We start from the raw sequence: 24,398 nt of genomic DNA, 5'->3' as shown, positions 1-24,398 counted from the left end.
CAAAATTTCGAGAAAGCCATACTAATCAGCATAGTTGACTGGTCCAATAACTATACCTCTGGGGGTGACATGAGCCCCCACTGTCCCTGAGGAAAGGGCTCTAAGTTTTGAAACTTCCCCATTGTTTATATATAGAAACGGACGGAAATTTTTCGGGGGGGGGGGGGGTAATTTTCACACTTGTCTGGGGGAATATTTCTGTGGGAGAGGGAGGTTTTCCGTGTGAAAAGTTTTCCGTGGGAGAATTTTCCACGAGAGGAACTTTCCATTGTGAGGTAGCATTTTCCAAGAAAAATTTTTCACGAAGGGGAGGGGGATATCCGGCATGATTTGAAAAACGAAGAGAAACTAAATAAAAATAAGTTTTTATTTCTCAAATGAAGGTAAGGAGAATTTTCTGGAGGAAATTCTGCGCAGAAAATTTCCTGGGGGAAATTTTCAGCGAGTAGGGAATTATCAGGGGATTTTACATAGAAAGAATTTTTCCGTTGAATGAATTTTTCATGTGGGATTTTCTAGAGAGGGAGAGGCGGATTTCTCGGCCTTATTTGAAAAGCGATCAGAAACCAAATATAAAAAAAAATTTCCCACTGGAATTAGGGAGCAACGTTAAAACTTAAAACGAACAGAAATTATTTCTTTTATGAAATGGAATACCTCCTCCTCAATCCCTCGCTCTTTACGCTAAATTTTGACTTTTTGTCCCAATTCCTTCAGAACAAATCATGAAACACAAGGGCTGTTTAATTGGAATAAAAAGGGTGGTTGTCTCCTCCACAATTCCTCACTCGTTACGCTTAAGTTTTTTTTTGTACTTAGAATCTTCTTATTCCAATTAAACGGCTCTTGTGCTTCAGGAGCCATTCTAAAAGAACTTGGAAAAAAAAGTCAAACTTCAGCGTAAAGGACAACGGATTGAGTAGTTTGCCCTAGTTGTTCTAGTTGAATAAATTCTTCAAGCAGACGTAATATTGACTGTCTATTTATGCGTAGAAAAATATTTGTACAAAATAAATCATGTGAGCAAATTTTCAGGACACTAAATTAATAAGCTGGTGTTGTGTAGGCTGGGGCTTTGTAAGCGGGCTTGTATTCAGGGTAAGTTGCTTCACCGGTGTACTGAACGTCAGCATTGTAACCACTGTAAGCATCAGCGGTGTATGTAACAATCTGGACACGGCCGTCAGGGAGAAGAACTCGGTAGCTGCCCTTTACGTATCCTTTGTCGTCAGCAACTTGTTCATGGGCGTAATCGTTGTAGGTGTAGTCGTCTTTGACGGCCCATGCGAATTGGTATGGGTGATACTCATGGGAGTACTAGGGAAATTTAGAAATTGATAATTGAACATATTCTTGATTAAGATATGAATATGCAAGCGTCATTGAAATTGTCGCTTGTTGATAGAGCACATAATAGTAGAAAAATGTTAGGCAGAATAGGAGTAAAGAAAAAAAATATTCAAAATGAAATTATTAGGATTCTATTTCTACATGAAATAGAAAGAAAAAATAGAGAGAGTGAGTGTTCTAGCTCAGGGAGAAGAAGGGATGTATCAGTATTCTGCAAGTCCGTATCAGTAAATTTATGCAAAGCTTTAGAACTAACAGGTTTTAAACGGATAGTTAAACTACTTCAATTTGTTTTCAAATGAAAATCAAAATGGTCTTTTAAATTGAACTGTTTTTTTTTTTGTGAATAAATGAAAATAAATCTAGCTTCTCTTGAATCTGGTTTTGATTGTGACTATTTTACTTTAAAATATGTACAACCAAAAAATTGTTACACAGTTATTTATAGTAAGAATTTATGAAAAAATATTTTGTACCGTGAAGTTTGTTTCGTAAATGTAAAACCAAAGAGTCAAAAGGAATGTCATGTCGTGATGAAAAATGTCATGTCATGAAAAAATGTCATCACAGAATTTTTTTTTTTGCTCTTTATACTGGCTTAATATTTCTCTCAAAAGAATCAATCAGGTTTAAAAAATGCGAGGTTTCTCTCCAGAAATGATATCTCCGTGTCGGTGTAGTGTAAACTTGTCACTTAGCATTAGTTCACCCGGGTTTTAAAGGATGGGCCATTTTCCTTAACAACAATTAGGAATACTGTGATTGGCTTGCAAACATGCGTCACTAAAATAAACCAATGGAATTAAATGACACTTTTCATAACAGTAATCTATCTTTATTTTTGATAATGCTGCGAAGGACATTGACATGACTTCATTTTGTTCCTGAATCGCAATTTATTCCTTGCTAATGAAATTGGATTCCTTATCATATTCACTATCTCTATTATTCTTCTTTTTTAGCCCCTTTCTTGTTTTTATTTCTTGAGTCTAAACGAATTTAGTTTTTTTTTTTTAGCGTAGTCATTAATAATGCTGTAATTGACAGAGTTTAACTTTTTAGCGGCAATTTTTGTTAAGAATTGTTGCTACTGGCAAATTGTCAATCAATCAATTTATTTAAAGGAAACAGAGAAAAAAATTACTAAAACTTTATTCAACTGTGAGTTTGTCACTGTTGACAAATTCATAAGAACCGTTCCCTTTTGAACAATGCATTACAATCCAATTTCATTTTGAACTTCAAATCCAACATCAAGAATACGAACATTTTTAACCTCCCAAAAACCCCAAATCATTTTAGTATCTCCAGGGTGTTTTAGTTGGCATGCGTTTGGGCCACTGACCTTCTTTTTCCCTCCGCTAAGCCGACTAAGAACTAAGTCTATGGTAATTTTGACACCTGAGGATATAAGATCTATTTTCGTTGATATTTATTGTACTAAATGGATTAGAACCAATTTTTTAATCTCCTATTTTCTAATTTGAAGCCTTTTTTTTGTCATGTTCTTCTAATATTACCTAGCATTAAAAAACACAAAAAAACCTAATAAATCTGATTCTAATGGGTTTGACCAAATATGTTACTTAACGAGAAGGTAGGATATCGTTGAAAGATGTTCCTAAAGGCTTCATAAAAGCTGAAGATTTTAACAATACCTATTGTCCATTTTGATTGCCAACATTAAAATGTCGAGAAACTGCGAATTCGCAACTTTATAATAAGTTTTTTTTATTATTTATTATTGTTTAAATATTTGTTATTACAGATCATTATTTCTAACTGCATGTGTAGGCAAGATTTTACATAGAATTCACCAGTGACGCCAGTTCACGAAAATGTAGAGCGGCAAAACGTGTTTTTCATAATCTAGGGGGGAATCCTAAATGCTGGAAACAAATCCGGGAAGGGAGGGGGACGCAGACGGACTCTTCCCAATTCAAGTCCTTAGATCCCCAACGTAAGAAAATGCATGTGAGTTTATACAAATATTTATGTATCGCATACAAGAAGTGCTAAATGGCAGCAACACACTTTGAAGTTTATGGAAATAAAAGAAACTCTACAACGGAAAGAAACGGAATTTACTTGTAAGAAACGTCGTGACGGAAAAACCTTCCGTCCTTTTTATTGGATAATTATTTATAAGTGAAGATGAAAAGGTGACGTTGGGTAACGAAAATATTGATCAGGTTGGCAGCTTCACTTACCTTCGTAGTATTATTAGTAAAGACGGTGGGAGCAGTGAAAATGTTAAAAGTAGAATAGCTAAGGCTCAGGGTGTTTTTTCACAGTTAAAAAAGTTTGTAAAACTAGAAAGATAAGTCTGCAAACCAAGATTAGAATATTGGAAGATACAGTGATGACAGTGGTGAAATATGGCTCTGAAGCATGGGCGCTCCGAAAAGCAGATGAAAATTTACTAGATATTTTCCAGAAAAATTGCCTACGGATTGTTCTTGGTACCCGGCTGACTGACCTTATTTCAAACAGTAGGTTGTACGAAAAATGTGGTTCAATCCCGCTTTCTTGGGCTATAATGAAAAAAAGGTTGAGATGGCTAGGCCACGTTCTGCGGATGAAGGATGACAGATTGCCGAAGATTGTCCTTTTTGGCCAACCGTCTGAGGCTACACGAAAAACAGGTCGTCCTTGTCTGGGTTGGAGGATGTCATAAATAAAGATTCAAAGGAAATGGGAACTTCCTGGGAGGGTGTAAAGAGGGAGGCCTTGAATAGATTAGGTTGAAGGAGGAGCGTGCGTAGCTGTGTTGGCCTCAGGCGGCTTGGTGCTGCAGTGAGTTATTAGTAGTAGTAGTAGTAGTAGTATTTGTCACAAAAGGACCAATAAGCTAAGGACAGAGTTTAAAAAAGGTAGTGCTCACAAATAAAGAACAGTGTAATCGGCATGTGAAAATATGTCACGAAAATACACCAATAGAATCAAAGCACACTTTCTAATTCGGAAGTACTGGATAGTAATCTCTCTTTTTCTGTTTTTTTTTGCACCATATATGTACCACACATATGATTAGTTAATAGCCTATGTATGGACAAAAGGATGAAGAATCACATTGAATAATTAAGGCAAATCAATTAGTTTACCAATTTATTCCACAATCTATCAATTGAATTGTTGATCAATTTATTCTTTATTCCATTATTCTTTTTTCAAAGCCATTTATCATGGAAGAATCTTTCGACTGCAACACTGTGTGATCACAGTGGAAGAGATCCGAGGGCGTATCCAAGATCTTTGTTTGGGGGGGGGATTGCAAAAAAAGCCTCTAGAAACCCATCAAAAATTTGTTTATCTAGGTTTTTTTTACGTTTTTACCAGTCAGATAATTTTTTGGAGGGAAATTCAGACCCCATAGCTCCTCCTCCCTTATACTATCTTGGAGATAGCTCCTTTCAAACCTTTGTCTAAGTTCTTAATAATTGTTTTGTTAGACGAATCCTACGATTCCGTCCCTATGTCTCTCAAAGAACAGCTTTTAATATAAATAAAATGGCTGATTCAGGTATTCTGGCACTACTTTTTAATTTAACATTTGAAAGGCAAGAGTTGATGTCACAAGCAAGGACATATCCAGGATTTTTGTTCCGGGGGGGATCGGGCTGAGTTTATGGAAAAAATTAAAAATGCGTCACAAACTTGTATTTTGTTACCTTTTTTACGAGTCGAACAATTTTTTTTTGGGGGGGGGAGAGGGGTCGAACCCCTAACCTCCTGGATGCAACCTTGGTCACAAGTCATGAATATAACTTGATTTAAGTTTTTAGAGAATGGGAGAAGGGTATTCGTCATGTTGCCCTGAAAGTATCTCATCTGTTTTTGTGAGTTACTTCATTGGCTACAGAATTTTACTAGAAACTGGCTTAAGTTCATGACCCCCTTCCCATGTGAGACGAGGCTTCTGGTATCAAGAATACTAAACATTGTAGACTTACATCACTTGCTTTGTATTCTGGCTTGTAAGCAGGTTTATATTCTGGCTTGTAGTCAGCATTGTATTCTGGCTTGGGGTATTGGGGTGCAGCTGCAGCCACGGCAACAAGAACGCAGATGACCAAAAGCTATAACAAAGACAAATTAATTCCGAATTTTCCTTTTACAGCTTCAGGGAAGAGGGTATTATAATGTTTTTTTTGGGAAATCTTGATGCTTGGGAATAGTGCAGTTGACCAAAATACCCAGATAGTGTTGTATTTGTGTACCCTATTATGCGTCTTGCCAAATTAAGTTCTAAGGTTGAAGGGGGGGGGGTATGAGGCTATTCTGTCTTTGTTTGGATGTATAAATTTTTTCATAATATAGGCTACTATTCCTATTTCTAAAAACCTGTTACATCTAAAGAGTAGCGCAGATTTTTGTGTGAATGAAAAGTTGCGTTTGGTTTATCATAAAATCTAAACGGAAACTAATTTAAAGATAATAGTTGAATGATTGGCTGGTATTCTACCGCTTAAAAATATTTATATTAAAATGTTGGAGTCAATTAGATTCAGGATTTATCAGCGGAACTCCTTTCAATCTTGTAGTAGATTTTTGTCATATCATATGAATTAAAAAAAAGTACTTTTGAAAATAACAACAATAATTTCAAAATAGGACTTAAACCCAGAAAAAGCGAAGAATCGATGGACAAATTTTTAAGATTTAACTGAGGTGGTGCCAACTTTCAGAAATCACGTATACCAGGTGGTGGTGCCCAGTGTGGCAACAGTATCCCAAGCATGGCGGAACTGGTATAAGCGTTATGGGGAATGTACCACGCCTGGCGGAATATTGCAACTCCTTGCGGGACTTTGCGGTGTACGTGGCGCTCCAAGATGTACACCAGGTGGAAGAGTGTGGATGACCTCCGATTTTACTTCTAGTCTTAATGGACTAATCTACTATCGGTGCTTTTGACTGTAATAAATCATTCTTTTAAGAGCTATTGCTATAAAAAACTTATTTAATACCATTTTTGAATTAAATTGAATAATTGAAGTTTTGAATAATTGTAACTCATATAACAATATAAGAGACGAAATTTACTGAAACAGGAAACATAATTACCCTATAGACTAATCATCGTAGAGATAGATATAGAGAATTATAGATAATATGGAAAAATAGGTACATTGATTTCCATTACTGGCGCCTCGACACATTTTCCGGGCTTTTAACAGCCTTTAAAAATTTATCTGGGATGGTCCAAGGCAGGGCCGTCACCTATTGGGGACTAGTATTGGGGCAACCCTCCAATTTTTTGGGACACTAGGTAAAAAAAATAGTTGGTAGAATCATGGCGCGAAGTTTTACGATATTTCTGACGCCCCCAAAATATTTTGTTCGGTTAAATAAAGATCACGAAAATAGTGACATGCAATCTACGAAAATCTTGAATTTTGTCGGTTAACGCAGCAGTATTACCGATTCCTGCCGTGATTTTACGGATAGTGGCACAATTTTCCATTTGGCTAAATAAAGAGAATGAAAATAGTGACTTAACATATACCGAAATCTCAATCTCCGTCGGTAAATGCAGTGGTGTTACCGACTCGTTAAGTCATTGTACGTACCGTATTCAAAACAGACATTAAGCTAATTATTGATAAAAAGCAGTCTGTGAAAATGACCAGCCAGCCTGTAAAATCCCTCCCCCAAATATTTTGGCTAGTAACACCCCTGGTACAAGGTTTAAAAATTAAATATTGTGAATGTATTATATTATCCCAAAGCATCACAAAATTATGCATCTTTTTTATCTACTGTTGGGAGAGAGGTGAAAAAGCAAGAGTTTTTTTTTCGCGCATATAGTTCACTGTTTCTTGAGACGCAATAAGATGCGGCTGAGAAAAGCTGCCACTCGGGAAAATTTTTAACAAATAATCACCATTTGAATCTATGAAATTTTGGGTTAAGGCTTCCTCGGTATGTCTTCACAACTGCGTGTACCCTTTCCGCTTTGATCTGCAGTTGCGCTTGCTTAGTAAGAAACTTGTATCAGCATTTCGTAGGTAAATATGGTTATTTGGCGAGGAATTCACTAATGGTTTACAAGAGTGGTTTACAATGGTTTACAATACCCTACCGTTTGAAATGAGAGGTAGGAGCTCCCTTGGTTCTTTCAAAAAGAGAATAAAAAATCATCTTGTTTTGAATTAGTTTAAATTGAATAAAGAATCTAAGTAGAAAAGTGATTTTAGCCATTATTGAGTTTTTTTGTGTGGGGATTGGAGTGGTTTGCTCCTGGATGAAAAGGTGGGGATTTGTAAGGAAGTTTGTGTTGGTAGGGGTCATGGTTGTATCGAGAAGTGGAGGGAGGGCCATAGTGCGTATTTATTTTTGAGGTGATAAGGGACTTAGCCTGCATTTTTTTGCATAGAGATGAGAGACTATGTATGTTACGACTGTCGTAATTTTTTGTTTAATAAACCCGAATGAACTGAACTGAAGAAATGTAAAGATAAGATACATACTTTCATTTTTTTTTTCTGTTGTTTCGATTCACTCTACAAAGAGAACTGATACTGACTCATTTTCTGTCCAAAGACTTTATATTAAATCCAAATTGTTAAATTTGACCACACCCACGTGGGTATAGATCACTTTATGCTGGATTTTTTTTTTCATTTTTTTTTATAGGTGATTGTTCTGTCCAAATTTATATGCGGTGAAGGTCGTTAAGATTGAAACCAAATTAGGTAGGAAATGGGTCTGAGATTTTATTTTGGTTGAATGGTGCGAGGTTATTCACATTGCACTGTGGTTTTACGCAGACGAATTTTGTAATAGATATCTTTTTATTGTTTAGAACTTGATTCGTGGTTGTGAACAGGTATATGGGTCGTAAAGCGCGACACTTCTTAAAGTGTTTGATAGGAATAATCTTGTTCCTATGTTTTAGTAATATTCACGTATTTTTTCGTGTATTAAAATTCATATTTAGAAAAATGTGACACTTTTTGCATCCTAGCAAAATATGAAATTGTGTCATTCTAGGTGAACAAAATCGTTTTTATGACTAGAAATGAGTATTTCCAGGGACGTAAATTGCTCTGGGTTGGGAGGGGTTGGGGTTTAGTTACCTCCTCCAGATTTTCCGTTGTCTCCTTTTCTGTACTGCCTACCACTCAATTTGGTTTAATTCTACCCTCTGTTGGATTTTTTCTAGTCCATCCTATTGTAAGTGGTTTATTGGAAAATGAGTTGGACACCTCCAGTTTTTTTTTTATTTGATAGATTAGAGGCAAAGCTACAGCGTAGTCTATAATAAACAGCCTATAAATAGGCCTAAGGTTTTAATGTATTATTTTTTTTCCAACAGCATTTTATATGGATGGGGTGGTTGTATAAACTTCAGAGGGGGCTCATTTGATTGGATACTGAAAGTTATAGTGTCCTTTTCAAGAGTCAAAAGTAATCGCAGGGCAACCAACCTTCCTCCCACGCTCTTTTTCCTCCAAATGTATTCGATCAAAATTTTTAGACATTTATTTTGTTCAAAGTAGTGCAATGGTAATAACTTGAACCTTCGGGTCGACAGAACCCCCCACAGCCCCCAGGGAAAGGGCTGTAAGTTATGCATGTTGCCCATTTTTAATTCATAATGTCTTTTATTGGGAAAAGAGGGCATGTTTGATTGTGAATCTCCAAAAATGTTTGGGGTATTATTAAAGGCTTAGACTTGAAGGAATTTCTGAGTGGTGTGCTCAACACAATCAATACGCACTACGTGCTTGCTGGTTGTCCAAAGATCATATCAGCAGTAATTAAGGAAAGGCCTGTGGGTATTAAGTTCAAATTTTGAGGTATGTTGAAGGGATGTCGAAGAGTGATGGGAGAGCAACCAGCCCCTTCCCTAACTTCCTCTTTTTAGATGCCCCCTCTCCTCAACAATGATCGAAATTTTGAAATTGTCATTTTATTCAGAACTAGTCAGAAGGTCTAATAGCTTTGCCTCAGGGGATGCTAAGCCGCCCACAGACCCGGGACAAGGATTATAAATTATGTGATTTACCAATGTTTACATGCAAGATTGATCAATAGAAAAATGAGAAATGTTTGGTTCTGGGTGTATCCAAAAAGGCTAAGGGTATCAAGATGGAACTTTGAAGAATGTTAAGGGGTGTGTTAAATTAAATCTAAAGGCACTATGTGGATCCAGTTTATCAAAAGTGAATCTGCAAAATCTCAAGAATAATTGAGGATATTAAGTTGAAACTTTTAGGACATGTTGCAGGGAAGGTTGAAAAATGTCGAAGGGCTGCCATCAATTCTCCCATACCCTTCTTAGCCACCCCCTCCAAAAATATTCGATCAAAATTTTCAAATACCTATCTTTTCCAAACAGTGTAAAGGTCAAATAACTATGCCTATGGGGATGACAAAAGCCCCCAATGCTTTTGAGAATGATGTTGAACACAATCGACACACACTGTGCTTGCTGGTTGTCAAAAGGGCGTGTCATTAATATTTAAGGAACGACTGAGGGCATTAAGCTAAAATTCTCAGGGTATATTAAGGGGGATGATGAAGAGTGGTCGGAGGGCAACCAGCTCCCATTCCCATTTGCCCTTTTTTATGCACCCTCCCCAACACTGATCAAAATTTTAAAAGGTGAATTCTTTGGGGAACGTTGTGGGGCATAATAAACTAAGTCAAAACATATTAAGTGCATCCAGTTTATCAAAAAAGTATATCTGCAATACTTCAAGAACGCCTGAGGGTTTAAGCTTAAACTTTCAGGGCATGTCGAGGCGGATGTTGAAAAGGGCTCGGAGGGCATCCAGTCCCCCTGCCATCCCCGTTCCAGCTAACCTCCTTCTAAAGATACTTATCAAAATTTTGGGATATCCATCTGTTTAATATAGAATATATGTTATATTTATGTTTTATGTTTAATATAGTCAGAAGGTGAAATAGCTACGCCTTCGGGGATAACAAAACCCTCCACAACCCTTAGGGCAAGTGTTTTAAGTTATATAAGCTGCCCATTGTTTACATATACGGTTCAAACAAAATCAAAACACGCTACATGCAGGAGGGTTGTCAAAAGGGCACAACAGCAACATCTTAGGAACGGTTAAGGGTATTAAGTTGAAAGGCGTGTTGTAATTTGTACATTTTTTTTTTACATTTAAGATATACCATTAGAAAAGGGGGAAATGTTGGATGCTGGGCACGTCCAAAAAGACCAAGGATATTAAGGTGAAACACAGGAATGTTAAAGTGTATGTTGAGCTAAATCAAAAGATACTATCTGCATCCAAGTTAGCAAAAAGACGTTTCTGCAATAACTTAGGAACGATTAAGAATAGGAACTTGAAAGGTCTGAGGCAACTACTACTGCAACTGTTTGTGACTGCGATTATTTTTACTTATGATTACAGTAAAATTATAAGATTTCCGACTGTTTTTGGAAATTTTGAGGGGGCTTTTGAGCAAAATCAAAACACACTTTTTGCAAACTGGTTGTCAAAAAGGGGCATCAGCAATATATCAGGATGGCTTAGTGTATTAAGGTGAAACTTTCAGGGCATGTTCAGGAGAATTTTAGAAGTGGTCAAGGGGTAGCAAGCCCCTCCCCGCTTATCGTATTTAGTAACCTCTTTCCCAACACTGATCGAAATTTTAAAAAAATACTTGTTCAAAATGGTCAAAAAGTCTACTAACTATTGTTCCGTAGATACCAAGCCCCCCACTTCCTTTGAGGGAAGAGTTGTAAATTATGTAATTTCCCCATTGTTAATGGACGGGATTTATCATTACGAAAAGGGGAATATTTGATCGTGAAAAAGCTAAGGGTGGAAAGGAGAAACTTCAGGTAATGTTAGGGAGTGCTGAACTAAATCAAAAGATGCCATGTGTAGGCTGTCTAGGTTAAGAATCTGCAATTTGTTAAGAAGCGCTAAAGGGGTTAACTTGAAGCCTTCAGGGCCCCTACTACTACTAGTACTTTTATTATTTGGATACTAGTTATCAAAAGGGGGTATCAGGTATATCCCAGGGATGGCTTAGTGTATTAAGCTAAAACTTTTACGGCATGTTCGGGGGAATGTTCAAAAGTTTTCAAGGGGTAGTACCCCCGCTTACTGTATTTAGATGCCCCCTCCCCAACACTGATCAAAATTTTGAAGAAAAACACATGTTTAAAATTGAGGTGTACTAACTATGGCCCCCTGGATACCAAGCCCCCCACTGCCTTCGAGCTATGGGTTCTAAACTGTGCAGTTTGCTCATTGTGAATGTACAGGATTTGTCATTGTGAACAGAAGAATTGTTGATCGTGGGTTTGTCCGAAAAGGCTACGGGTATTAAGGTGAAACTTTCACGGAATGTTAAAAGGGATGTTAAATAAGATCGAAATACACAACGTAAATCCAGGTTGTCAGAACGGTCCTTTTGCAATGTCTCAGAAATAGACAAGGATATTAAGTTGAAATTGTCGGAGAATGTCGAGGGCGATATTCAACTTAATCAACGTACCATTGTGTGCATCCCGGTTATCAAAAGGGTGTAGGTGCAACATATCAGGATGGAATATGGTATTTATTTAAAACTTTCAGGTATGTTCCAAACCAAAAAATACTATGCACATCCATCTATATAAAATGGTGTGTACAATAGATGCAATAATTCGGAAATAGTTAAGGATAAGAAGTTGAAATTTTTATAGAATGTCGAGGTGGATTATTCACCCGATTAAAAGACAATATGTGCATTCTGGTTGTAACTACAATATCTCAGGAACGACTAATTGCATTTATTTGAACTTTCAAGAAACGTTGAGATGGATGTTGAAACAAACGGAACTAATTGAATAGTATTGAACTAGTTGCAAAAAGACCTTTAAGGCAAGATTAGTCCTGGCTGAACTTCGTTGAGCTAAGGGTGCTAGGGCTGTTTTCAAAAGTTTTTTAAAAACATTTTTAGTTTCAATTTTCGCATTTTGATGTAAGTTTAAACGAATTAAAACGAAAGAATAAATACGTGGTTTTTTTTATCTAATTATTATGTAAAATATGTTCCGGCAGATTACCTTACTCAAACAGATTACAGATTACTCAAACTTGGCTGTTTCATTTATTATAAAAAAAATTCTAAATATGTAGTCTTTCAAAATAAAGTCAAGAGCAATATCAAACTTAAGACCAGCAAAAATAAAGTGGTATAATAACTCCAACTGAAAACGACCATACTTACAATTAAATAACAAACAAAACCCAAAACGAACAAAAATTAAAATAAATCATCACATCAAACATAAAATAATAAATACTGATATTGATGAATAAATAAATCTTAAAACGATTCAATTTTAAATTGAATATTCAAGGCAAACTTAAAACGAACAAAAATTACTTCAAGCAAGAGTTTATCTACTGCCTCATTCCCTTCCTCAAACCATCTGAAGATCTAATGCCTCTTGCGTCATTTACGTTTTTTTGAAAACTATTTGTATCTTGAGCGTTGTGCTGTGTTTTTTCAAAACATCGACGACAAATAAAAAACAAATAACTATAATAATCAAGATCACTGAAATGAACTAATGAAAATAAACAGCATATATAATGATGATATTGATCTCAGGAAACTCAGTCGTCGATTCATTTTTACCTTTTATTTTTTTACTTTCAAAATTATAAATGAATAAAAAATATACAGTTAAATTTATTTTCAGTAAATCGTAAATGATGCAACGGACTTTAAAACTTTTATGGGTATTGGAGATGGAAGAGAACAGTAACTAAATTCCTGTTTGAAGTAATTTTTATTCGTTTTAAGTTCGACTGTATGTGGCTCTTTACTCTTATTTCAAAAACTTTCTTTTTAATCTTCGTTTTACTTTATTCAAGTACTGTATGTTTTTTTTAGCTAAAAGTAAGGAGCGACATTAAAACTTAAAACGAACAGAAATTACTCCGTATATGAAAGGGGCTGTTCCCTCCTCAACGCCACGCTCCTTACGCTAAAGTTCGACTCTTCCTTTCAACTCTACTTTTTAAACAATAAAAAACTTAGCGTAAAGAGTGGAGTGCCGAGGAGGGAACAGCCCCTTTCATATACGGAGTAATTTCTGTTCGTTTTAAGTTTTAATGTCGCTCCTTACTTTCAGTTAAAAAATCTTGTTTTTTAAAATTTAATTTCTGAACATTTTTGAATTGATGCATGTTTTGATTTTGGCTCTCCACACATGAATAATTAAAACGAAATTTGTATATTATTTTTTTTGGCTCAATGGCTTTCTCTTAGTTTTGATCGAACGATTTTAAGAAAAAGGGGGTGGGGGAGGAGGCCTAGCTGCTCTCCAATCTTTTGATTGCTTAAAAAGACAGCTAGAACTTTAAATTTTTTACGAACGTTTTTATTATTAAAAAGTATTGGTAACTTACGTTACGAAATTCTATATTAGTATATTTTTATTACGTATATGAGAGGATTTACTCCCTCGTTAATGCCTCGCTCTTTACACTAAAGCTTAAATTTTGTCAAAATTCTTTAAAAGGACCCCCGAATCACGAAGGAAATAGAATAAATAGTTGAAATCACTGAAAATACTTCAGTGCTAAGAGCGAGGTATTTAGAAGAAGATACACCCCTCATATGCGTGATAATTTCTGTTCATTTTAAGTTTTAATGCTGGTCCTCACTTTCAGTTGAAAAAAACTTTTTCATATTTATTTTTTCATTGTTTTTGTTTTAAATTATGCTAGAAAATCCTGCGCCCCCTTCATGGAAATTCTCTTCCCCCATGACAAATTCCTGCATGGAAATATTCTTCCACGTAACCTCTTCCCCTCAACCCCTCCCCCCCAAAAAAATACAAAAAATCCCCCTGAAAATGTCTGTACGCTTCCCAATAACCATTACTATATGTAAACACTGTCTAAGTTTGTAACTTGCGGCCTCTCCCCCGGGGATTGTTAGGGATTAAGTCGTCCTCAAAGATATATTATTTGGTTTTTTGACTATGTTAAACAAAATGAATATCTCAAAATTTTGATCCGTTGACTTTGGGAATAAACGAGCGTGGGAGGAGGCCTAGGTACCCTCCAATTTTTTCGGTCGCTTAACAAGGCCACTAGAACTTTTAATTTCCGTTAGAATGAGCACTCGTGACATTCTAAGACCATTCGGTCGATACCATAACCTCTAGCGAAAAAAAACAACAATAACAAATAAACACGCACCTGTGATCGATCTTCTGGCAAAAATTATTTGCCACGTACGAAATTCCACATTTTTGTGGATAGGAGCTTGAAACCTCTACTGAATAGGGTTCTGTGATACGCTGAATGCGATGGTGTGTTTTTTGTTAAGATTCAATGACTTGCAGGGGGTGTTTTCCCCTATTTTCCAAAATAAGGCATATTTTCTAAGGCTTGTAACTTTTGATAATTAAGATTAAATTTGATGAAACCTAAAATTTAAAAATTAGCATAAAAATCTGATTCTTTTGATGTATCTATTAGTATCAAAATTTCGTTTTTTAGAGTTTCATTTACTATTGAGCCGGATCGCTCCTTACTACAGTTCGTTACCACGAACAGTTTGATAAAAAAAAAAGTTAGCAGAAATACACAATTGAAAAGCTTCAAGGTTAAAAAATGAAATAAGAGAGGAGGCATTTTAAGAACTGTCCTCCAGCAAGCTGCTGCTAAACTAGTTGAATACCGTTCAGTTTATGTTATCCTATACTTCTGCTTGAAATTCAAACTGATGTGGATTGTCGTTTTGGTTGATTGGGGTAAGGGGGTGGGTAGATGGAAGTAGAATGATATTGAGATGATGTAATCGAGTAGTGATAGATATGCGCGATCCATGGTCGAAGGGGAAGGGGTTTAATAATAAACACTTTATCAGGAATTATTACAGTAACATCTCTGATACAGCAAAGATTTAAGTTTGTGCTGCATGGTTCGCATTTAATCTGATGATATACATTCAGTTCGTAGAAGTATCTACGAATCTCAGTGTCATCTTTCAAACCACAAGCAAAATGTTGAACTGGGGTGTTTTTTTTATATAGGCTACTCTCACTATGGAGTAATTTGCTATACCCCAAATTGCCATAGCGACAATAGTGCCATAACGACAATAGTGGGCTGGTATGCTGAAGAATGAAAAAAAAACCAACAAAAAAACAACGAAGTCTCGCTTCAGAGAACTTGGAGGAACCCAAGGGAAAATTACACGTAGTCTATATAGACATTTGGAGTCAGATGAAGAGAGGGTTTCACCCAAGAGCATGTAAACTGTATATGCTAATGATGCTTAGATCTACCCCTATAACGTCCATTTTTTATTGTAAAGATATCTCAAACGGGTTTTACAAATATACGTGTCATGTCAGAAGACGCACATACTTAAAGACAGTGGCGTAGAAATTCCATGTGGCTCATCAATTAGGACCCTGTAAGCTCAGCCACATCTCTACACATCTCTAAATGGTTACTTGGAGTAATCTGGGGGGAAACACGGTCAGCGTCAGATGATGTACCCCCAAATACGCATTGCACTCCCGGCCGGAGGTATTGAATCAGGAGATTGGTACCTGCGCAACTCAGACCATCGGTCAGCATGCGAAAAAGTTTTATTTTTCATCAATTGTCTTAGAGTTCAAAGAAATTTTAATGATAGGTTATTTAATCGTTTACAAAAGATGTGTAAAACTGCCTAACAAAAAAAGTGAGAAGATCGATTCTCGTCCATCTAGAACGGCAGGGTTTCGCCCCCCCCTCTCTTCAAACTTTTTTACCGGCTTCCTAAGAAGTCATAATAATTTCATTTATTTTTCTATAGTCTCATCCTACCGTAATCTAGGGTGCTCAATTTTTCTGTTAAGCAATCGCGGGCAATGCCGTATCCAGAGGGGGGGGGGGGGTAAAGGGGTTTGAACCCCTCCCTCCCCCTAAATGTTTGTTCGACCCGTAAAAAAGGAACAAAAAGGAATGTAAACAAGTTTTTGGTGCGTTTTCTAAAAGTTTTCGTATCCTCTCTCAAAAAATCCTGGATACGGTCCTGATTGTGGGCAATTTAAATGACCTGTCCTAGGGACAGACCTATTGTCTATCCTTAGAGCATGTCCAAATCAGCTCAGCTGCAGTCTGATGGCACACACTGAGCGGACCGAACCCCTAGGTTCCATAGGAGTCGTACTTGGCACCAGATTTGCCTAAAATTATCCTTGGGCAATTTTCTCAAAATACCAAGGATATTCGCCTATTTTTTCCACGTTGCCCCGCATAACTCAAGTTTCTATACTTTTCTGGTCCTTTTGCCCATCAAAACGCTTCAAAGCTGAGTGACACTATTTTATACATATGCTATTTTACTAAACATCCTTTCTGTAACCTTCATCCTTAGTTTCAGTAGCTCTGACCTCCGTTCACATTTACCAAACAGTTCATGGCATTGAATTGTAATGAGCGACTCGGCTCAGTAATCACCAAAACTCTAAAAGACAGAATTGTGATATCAATAGATACATCAGAAGAATTGAATTTATGCTGATACAGAATATATAGAAGTTCATTAAGTGTGATGTTACCCATCAAAGGCCATGAAACTGGATCAGAGAATACTATAGAGGTTTCAAGATTCTATATTCAAAAATGCGGAATTTTGAATTTTTTAACAGAAAAGAAAATAATCCTGGATACGTGTTTATTTTCTTTTTTGTAGGGATGACCGTATCGAGTCAGTGATCCTTGAAGATTGGGAGAGGGCTCATTTAATTGGAAATCAAAAGCTCTAGTGCGACTTTTAAGTGACCAAAAAGATTGGAGGGCAAGTAACCCCCTCTCACGCCCCTTTTTTCACGAAGATATCCAACAGAATTTTGAGATAAATAAATCTTTGGGGATGGTATGACCCCCGTAGTCCTGAGAAAGGGCTGTAAGTTGCGCAATTTTCCTATTGTTAACATTTACTAGGAATACCGGGCTTATGCTGCACAGCTATTTTTAGGAAGCTGTGTTCTTGAATCTATTTGACCGATTGGAAGTTTCTTTGGTCCAGCGTTTGTATTTTTTCTATCTTTTTTTTTCTATTTTTGCTCACTGCCTGAGGCCATTCCACACAACTGAGAGGCTTCGGGCATTTTTAGGCGTGAATTCGAATTTACAAATACGGACCCAGATGAACGTCCAATCGAATATAAAATAAAAAAAAAGAAATCAGCCCATCCACTAAATGATTAAAAACACAAATTTTAACGTTTAAGATTAAGTTGAACAAATGTTGCAGGACGAAAGATCGCATTCAAATGCGTACTCACGCTTTGACCTATCAGTTACACCCCCATCTTTTGAGAGAGGAAGTTTTGGGGTCTCAGTCCATTCTCTTCACTTGTCCAATGGTTTTTCTGGTTTTATCATTCTACTTGAGCGTCTTTTATCTATGCTTAGTGCTTGTCCCCCAGTTCTTTTTTTCCGGAGTGTCAGTCAATATTCTACTTCTGCTGCTCAAATGGTTTCCTCGCATGGGCACCCATACCTGGTCTAATCGGCGCTTCCAATGCTGCATAATAGAAATCTCAAAACAAAAATATAAAAGTATAAGGCTGCATTATTCAGTCAGAGGGATTTCTCCCCGCTGCCCCCTTATGGGCGCCCATGTCTCCACGACCCGTCGTCAGTGTTCCTTCAACACTCGAGAATGATCTATGCAATTCTGGAGAAATCAAACTTGACTTTTAACAGATCAGTATCTAGATCAGGCGATTCTGAAGCAAGTTCATCAGCTGATCCTCAGACAAGAGAGGTCTGTCATTAACTAAAGAAGGAAGAGAAGCAACTTCCGGGAAAACATCACAACTGAAAGGATATATCCTGGTAGATCTGAATGATGAAACTATTTTCTAAGGGAAAATTATTGCAAATATTCCTCAGAAGACAGGTCTACCACTTCGTAAGTATATATGCATTTACCCGGATTCAGATTTACGAATTTTGGTGAACGTCAGAGGAATTATTGTTTATGAAATGAATATAGTTTTCAAGGATACACTTTTCTGGCTGGCAGAAGGCTAACAACTAATATATATAAAGGATATTTTCGTAGATACTTTCGAAGACCACACTGTCTTTTTATGACGACAAATAAAAGTTCAAATAGGGATAAATCCTTTTAAAAGATTATGATAAATTTCACAAAAATACTTGACATTTCGGTCACATATGTAGTGACCGTCATCAGAATGTCACTACTGATGACGGTCACTGCATGTGTGACCGAAATATCTAATATGTTTTGGGAAATTTATTACTGTCTGTTAAAAGGATTTATCCCTATTTGAACTGTTATTTAAGGTTATTCTCATTGCAATAGCATAAAATTTCCAGAAATTTTCTTGGTTAACTGGGTTTTTGGTGCCAACAATTTCTTTTCTTTCTCTAGTCAAATAAATTAGGAATAATTTTATAAATTGAATTATTGAACTACTTATACGTTCTCGTGAATTTGTGGTTGAACAGAGTTGTCGAATTATCAAGTACACTAAGATACATTTTTCTTAGCATCGTTTGTTTTGGTTAGGTAAATGACACTTTGAGGTAGGAAATGATCTTGAGATTTTTCTGCTTAATGATGCCAGGAGAATCACATTCCACTGCGGTTTTATGCTAATTTGTCTTACCTTAGTATTTATTAGGAGTTTTTTTTAGGAGATGAATATGCAGTAACTTATGTTTAGATATGATGTCATTTTGGAGTAAGCCTTAAAAAAAAAAAAAAAAAGTAGGTTAATTTTTGTGGAAATTTCAAGAAAATTGCGTAAACACAATTTCATTTTTTTGGATGATGGAGAGTATCATTCCTCGAGATCTAACTCTTCTGAATTATTAGCCAGGTTTTGGATTGGGGGAGGACATGCTGGATTGTTGCACATTTACCTATTGTACTCATTTTAATTTATAAAGTTAAATCTTAGCAGTATTATTGGGAGTGCAACTTGAAGCGCCCAATACCCGGAAGAAAAACCACGGACCGTTTTAATAGATGGCTTTGCGAGTAGGCAAGATGTCAAATCAAGTACTTACCCTTCACTGAGAACCAAATATATTCCAAAATGTATTTGCTTTCTCAATGCCCATACTAAGGAAGTATGACCACTCTTCTGAGAAAAATGCTTGTTAGGTCAAAGCTCTATGACACTTTTGACCTTTTATTAGGTTACCCCTTCGATAAAATTTTCTATTGAACCAATGACCTTTTGGTAGACCACTAGATCGGAAATGTTGTTGTTATGTAACGCACGAGCATATAGTCAATCAAGAAATAGAGGATAAAAATTCAAACTGAGAATTTTGGATAGGTAGTCAATTTTTGTTATACGATATTACAAAAGGGTAGAGAGTATTTCGGAATTTTCTTTACCTGGTAACATAATCCGTATTCTACTTATTAGAGAGTGTTACACCGAAGACAAGGCTATTGTCTTTTGCGAAATGTTGACCTTTGTTGACCTGAGCCTCGGTATTATACTTCATATTCCTTATCAACCTAATTTAAACGTGAAATCAAAAATTCTAGTGAAACTGAACTAAAAACTCTAGTAGATTATTTCTAGTTTTTGTGATATTATCCCTTATAATTTTTAAACTATATAATTATGCTGGTCAGAATATAGGGCTTCTGATTTCTTGGCACATTGTGGACTAGGAACACCAAGCATAACTGAATGGTTTTAGTGCAATCACATAAGTCTACGTTTTAACTTTTTTTTTAACTCTATTTGTTTGAAAGTACTTGAGTACAGTACTGAGATTTTACTTATAATCCATAATTCACTACTGCAGTATCTGTTTAGTTTCACTGTTGGTACTGACGAAGACCATACGAGCCAAGTAAGCAGTAAGGAATACCACTTGCATTTGTCTCACAGAGTTGGCTACCAGGAAGGTTCCATCATGATATTTTGTTTGAAGAACTCCTATGATAATAATACCATATAGACTGTGATCGTGCTTTGTGCTGGTTTTTAGAAGTAAAACGCTTGTCCTCGGATATCTGATGCCTATCAGAAAGGTACCTCACAAAGACAACAGAAACTGTTTTTCACTTCGACTACCAGATATAGGAGCTTTTCGAAAATGAAATTTGTAATCCATTTAAAATATCAGAATACTAAATAGTAAAACAATATCAAACGTGTCATTCATCACTTAATTCTGTATAACAATTTAATTGGATTTCTTGCTTGCTCACTTCAAGAGTTTTCAAACATAGAGTCTCCAAGAATTTTCTGTTTTAGGGTAAAAATTCTTCCACCAGCCGAAAACTGTCGTTCTGCGGATACAGACGAAAGAATCATGCAGTTAAATTTTCTGAAGACTCTCATAACCCTTGAGTTCTCTTCTAGCGTGGTTAGTTCTTTTCCTATATTGCCCACATATGAAAGAATCTCCACCTTCAGCGTATTTTCAACATGTTCACGATTCTCTGAATTGTTGACGGTAGTTTCTTCGTCACTATTGTGAAAGTAATTATCTCCAGAAAATTAGCTAGCTGTGTCAGTTCTGCTAACCTTGTTAACAGTTTTGGGCCCTTCTACCTCTTTTGTTTCTTCTACCAAGAATTAGACAGCTACATCACTACTTTCGCCAGGGAACCACTGAAGTTTGAAATAAGGATGACTTGAAGTTGCAACAACATGATTTTTGTCATGAAAAAGCCTTTCGTCCGGGATAGTAGGAAATCTTTCCTCCAGACTATAAGAAGAGCATAAACAAGGGACTGGCAAAACCCCACTAAATATTTCAGCTTTTTAAGCTTCTTTTCAAAAATATTGAATTGAAGGGTAAAATGTACAAAAGTAACAATTTTCTCCCCATGAAGGATATCCAGACCAACTGCTAATGTTGCATGACTTTCATGAATTCTTCTAGAGAATCTACGCCATGTGAACCAAACTTATGTTTCTTTAAAATGTCGCAGACATGGTGAAGCTTCTCTTTTTTTTGTGAAAATTCATCTAACGTTTGACAGTGTCGTATTTCGAATTCCATCAAGGCATCACAGGCCTGATGAGCTGTCTATCGTATACCTTTTCGACAGCATCTGCGGCTTTTGAGTTCTCGTTAACAGGGTCCCAGAGAGCAGCACTCTTGGTATAAACGATATGGTTCTGCCTCTTAAAATGCAACACCATTCAATTTCTTATGAGCATTTGTGGATGCAAGCAAATTGAGTGTTTGGCTGATACATCTGAAATGAGGAGAAAGTGGGAAAGACTCAAATCATTCGTGCTCACTCCGATTACTAAGAATCTCTCCTATAGTTAACAAGAGCTAAGAGCTCATATGGCACTTGTGACGAGGCGAGAAGAGCTAAGAGCCAAGAGATCATATGGTATGAGCTCTAACAAAATTCTATGAATCAATAGATTGATTTAAAAAGGAAAATAAGAGGCTTAATGTCGGTCAAGATTTAAAATAAGAGCTCTGAGTCACAAAGTCCTTCTAAATATCAAAATTCATTAAGATCCGATCACCCACTCGTAAGTTATAAATCCCTAATTTTTTCTAATTTTTCCTCTCCCTTTTGCCCCCCAGATGGTCGAATCTGGGAAAACGACTTTATCAAGTCAAATTGTGCAGCTCCCTGACACGCCTACCAATTTTCATCGCCCTAGCACGTCCAGAAGCACCGAACTCGCCAAATCACTGAACCCCTCCCCCCAACTCCCCCAAAGAGAGCGAATCCAGTACGATTCTGTCAATCACGTATCAAGGACATCTGTTTATTCTATCCACCAAGCTTCATCCCGATTCCTCCATTCCAAATGTTTTTCCAAGATTTCCCCCTCCAACTCCCCCCAATGTCAAAAGATCTGGTCGGGATTTGAAATAAGAGCTCTGAGACATGAATTCCTTCTAAAAATCAAATTTCATTACGATCCGATCATCTCTTCGTAAGATAAAAATACCCCAATTTTCATGTTTTCCAAGAATTCCGGTTTCCCCCTCCAACACCCCGAATGTTACAGGATCTGGTCGGCCTTTCGTAAGTTACAAATACCTCAATTTTCAAAATTACCCCCCCCCAATTCCACCAAAGAGAGCAGATCCGGTCCAGTTATGTCAGTCACGTATCTTAGACAGGTTTCTTTAATTCCCATCCAGTTTCAACCTGATCTCACCGCTTTAAGTATTTTCTAAGATTTCCGGTCCCCCAACTGCCCCCCCCCCAATTACGCTTGATCCGGTTGATATTTAAAATAAGATATCTTAGGTACGAGGTCCTTCTAAATAGGAAGTTTCAGGAAGATCCGATCACTCCTTCGTTAGTTAAAAATACGTCATTTTTCTTATTTTTCGGAATTACCCCCCCCCCCCAATTGAGCGGATCCGTTCCAATTATGTAAATCACGTATGCAAGACTTCTGCTTATTTTTCCAACCAAGTTTCATCCCAATCCCTCCAATCTAAGCGTTTTCCATCATTTTAGGTTTCCCCAGCCCAAACTTCCCCCAATGTCACCAGATCCGGTCAGGATTTAAAATAAGAGCTTTGAGACACGATATCCTTCTAAATATCAAATTTCATGGAGATTCAATCATCCGTTCGTAAGTTAAAAATACCTCATTGTTTCTAATTTTTCAGAATTAACCCCCCCCCCAACTACCCCAAAGAGAGCGGATCCGTTCTAATTATGTCAATCATGTATCTAGGACTCGTGTTTTTTCCCACCAAGTTTCATCCCGATCCCTCCACTCTAAGAGTTTTCTAAGTTTTAGGTTCCCCCTCCCAACTCCCCCCCCCAATGTCACCAGATCCAGTCGGGTTTAAAATAAGAGCTCTGAGCCATGATATCCTTCTAAATATCAAATTTCATCGAGATCCGATCACCCGTTCGCAAGTTAAAAATACCTCATTTTTTTATTTTTCAGAAATACCCCCCCCCAACTACCCCAAAGAGAGTGGATCCGTTCCGTTTATGTCAATCATCTATCTAGGACTTGTGTTTATTTTTCCCACCATGTTTCATCCCGATCCCTCCACTCTAAGTGTTTTCCAAGTTTTAGGTTTCCCCCTCCCAACTCCCCGCCCCCGTCACCAGATCCGGTCGGGATTTAAAATAAGAACTCTAAGACACGATATCATTCTAAACATCAAATTTCATTGAGATCCATCCACCCGTTCGTAAGTTGAAAATACCTCATATTTTCTAATTTTTAAGAATTACTCCCCCCAACTACCCCAAAGAGATCGAATCAGTTTCGATTATGTCAATCATGTATCTGGGACTTGCGCTTATTTTTCCCATCAAGTTTCATCCCAATCCCTCCACTCTAAGTGTTTTCCAAGATTTTAGGTCCCCCCAACTCCCCCCAATGTCATCAGATCCGATCGGGATTTAAAATAAGAGCTCTGAGACACAATATCATTCCAAACATCAAATTTCATCAAGATCCAATCATCCGCTCATAGGTTAAAAATACTTCATTTTTTCTATTTTTTCCAAATTAATCGGCCCCCCACTCCCCCCAGATGGTCAAATTGGGAAAACGACTATTTCTAATTTAATCTGGTCCGGTCCCTGATACGCTTGCCAAATTTCATTGTCCTAGCTTACCTGGAAGTGCCTAAAGTAGCAAAACCGGGACTTTAGGTTTCCCCCCTCCAACTTCCCCCTATGTCATCAGATCCGGTCGGGATTTAAAATAAGAGCTCTGAGACACAATATCATTCCAAACATCAAATTTTATTAAGATCCAATCACCTGCTCATAAGTTAAAAATACTTCATTTTTTCTATTTTTTGCGAATTAACCGGCCCCCCACTCCCCCCCAGATGGTCAAATCGGGAAAACGACTATTTCTAATTTAATCTGGTCCGGTCCCTGATACGCTTGCCAATTTTCATCGTCCTAGCTTACCTGGAAGTGCCTAAAGTAGCAAAACCGGGACCGACAGACAGACCGACAAAACGACAGACAGACAGACCGACAGAATTGGCGATTGCTATATGTCACTTGGTTAATACCAAGTGCCATAAAAACAATAGTATGTGATTTTGACCCGCTTTGTTCTCATCACCACTTGCTCA

General features: G+C 37.0%; 2 protein-coding genes across 2 annotated transcripts in view; one reads left to right on the top strand and one right to left on the bottom strand.

Annotated features, from left to right (window-relative positions):
* LOC136024851 (NADPH-dependent diflavin oxidoreductase 1-like) overlaps window positions 1-24,398 on the top strand; it is an 81,624-nt gene that overhangs the window by 10,316 nt on the left and 46,910 nt on the right. The window lies entirely within an intron of this gene.
* On the bottom strand, window positions 967-7,963 carry LOC136024852 (cuticle protein 19-like). The gene is made up of 3 exons (XM_065700354.1): window positions 7,824-7,963; window positions 5,304-5,429; window positions 967-1,317 (listed from the first exon to the last, which is right to left on the bottom strand). The coding sequence occupies exons 1-3, from the start codon at window positions 7,827-7,829 to the stop codon at window positions 1,045-1,047; spliced, it is 405 nt and encodes a 134-aa protein (XP_065556426.1). The 5' UTR covers window positions 7,830-7,963; the 3' UTR covers window positions 967-1,044.

This window comes from Artemia franciscana, chromosome 3 (genome assembly GCF_032884065.1).
Source record: "Artemia franciscana chromosome 3, ASM3288406v1, whole genome shotgun sequence".
NCBI lineage: Eukaryota > Metazoa > Arthropoda > Branchiopoda > Anostraca > Artemiidae > Artemia > Artemia franciscana.
The sequence above is the reverse complement of the archived record's forward strand: the minus strand, read 5'-3'. Positions and strand labels throughout refer to the sequence as shown.

Coding starts and splice junctions, on each gene's coding strand:
- LOC136024852 (XM_065700354.1), bottom strand. Junction 1,318..5,303: donor CAGAATACAAAGCAAGTGAT/GTAAGTCTACAA, acceptor AAATTTCCCTAG/TACTCCCATGAGTATCACCC.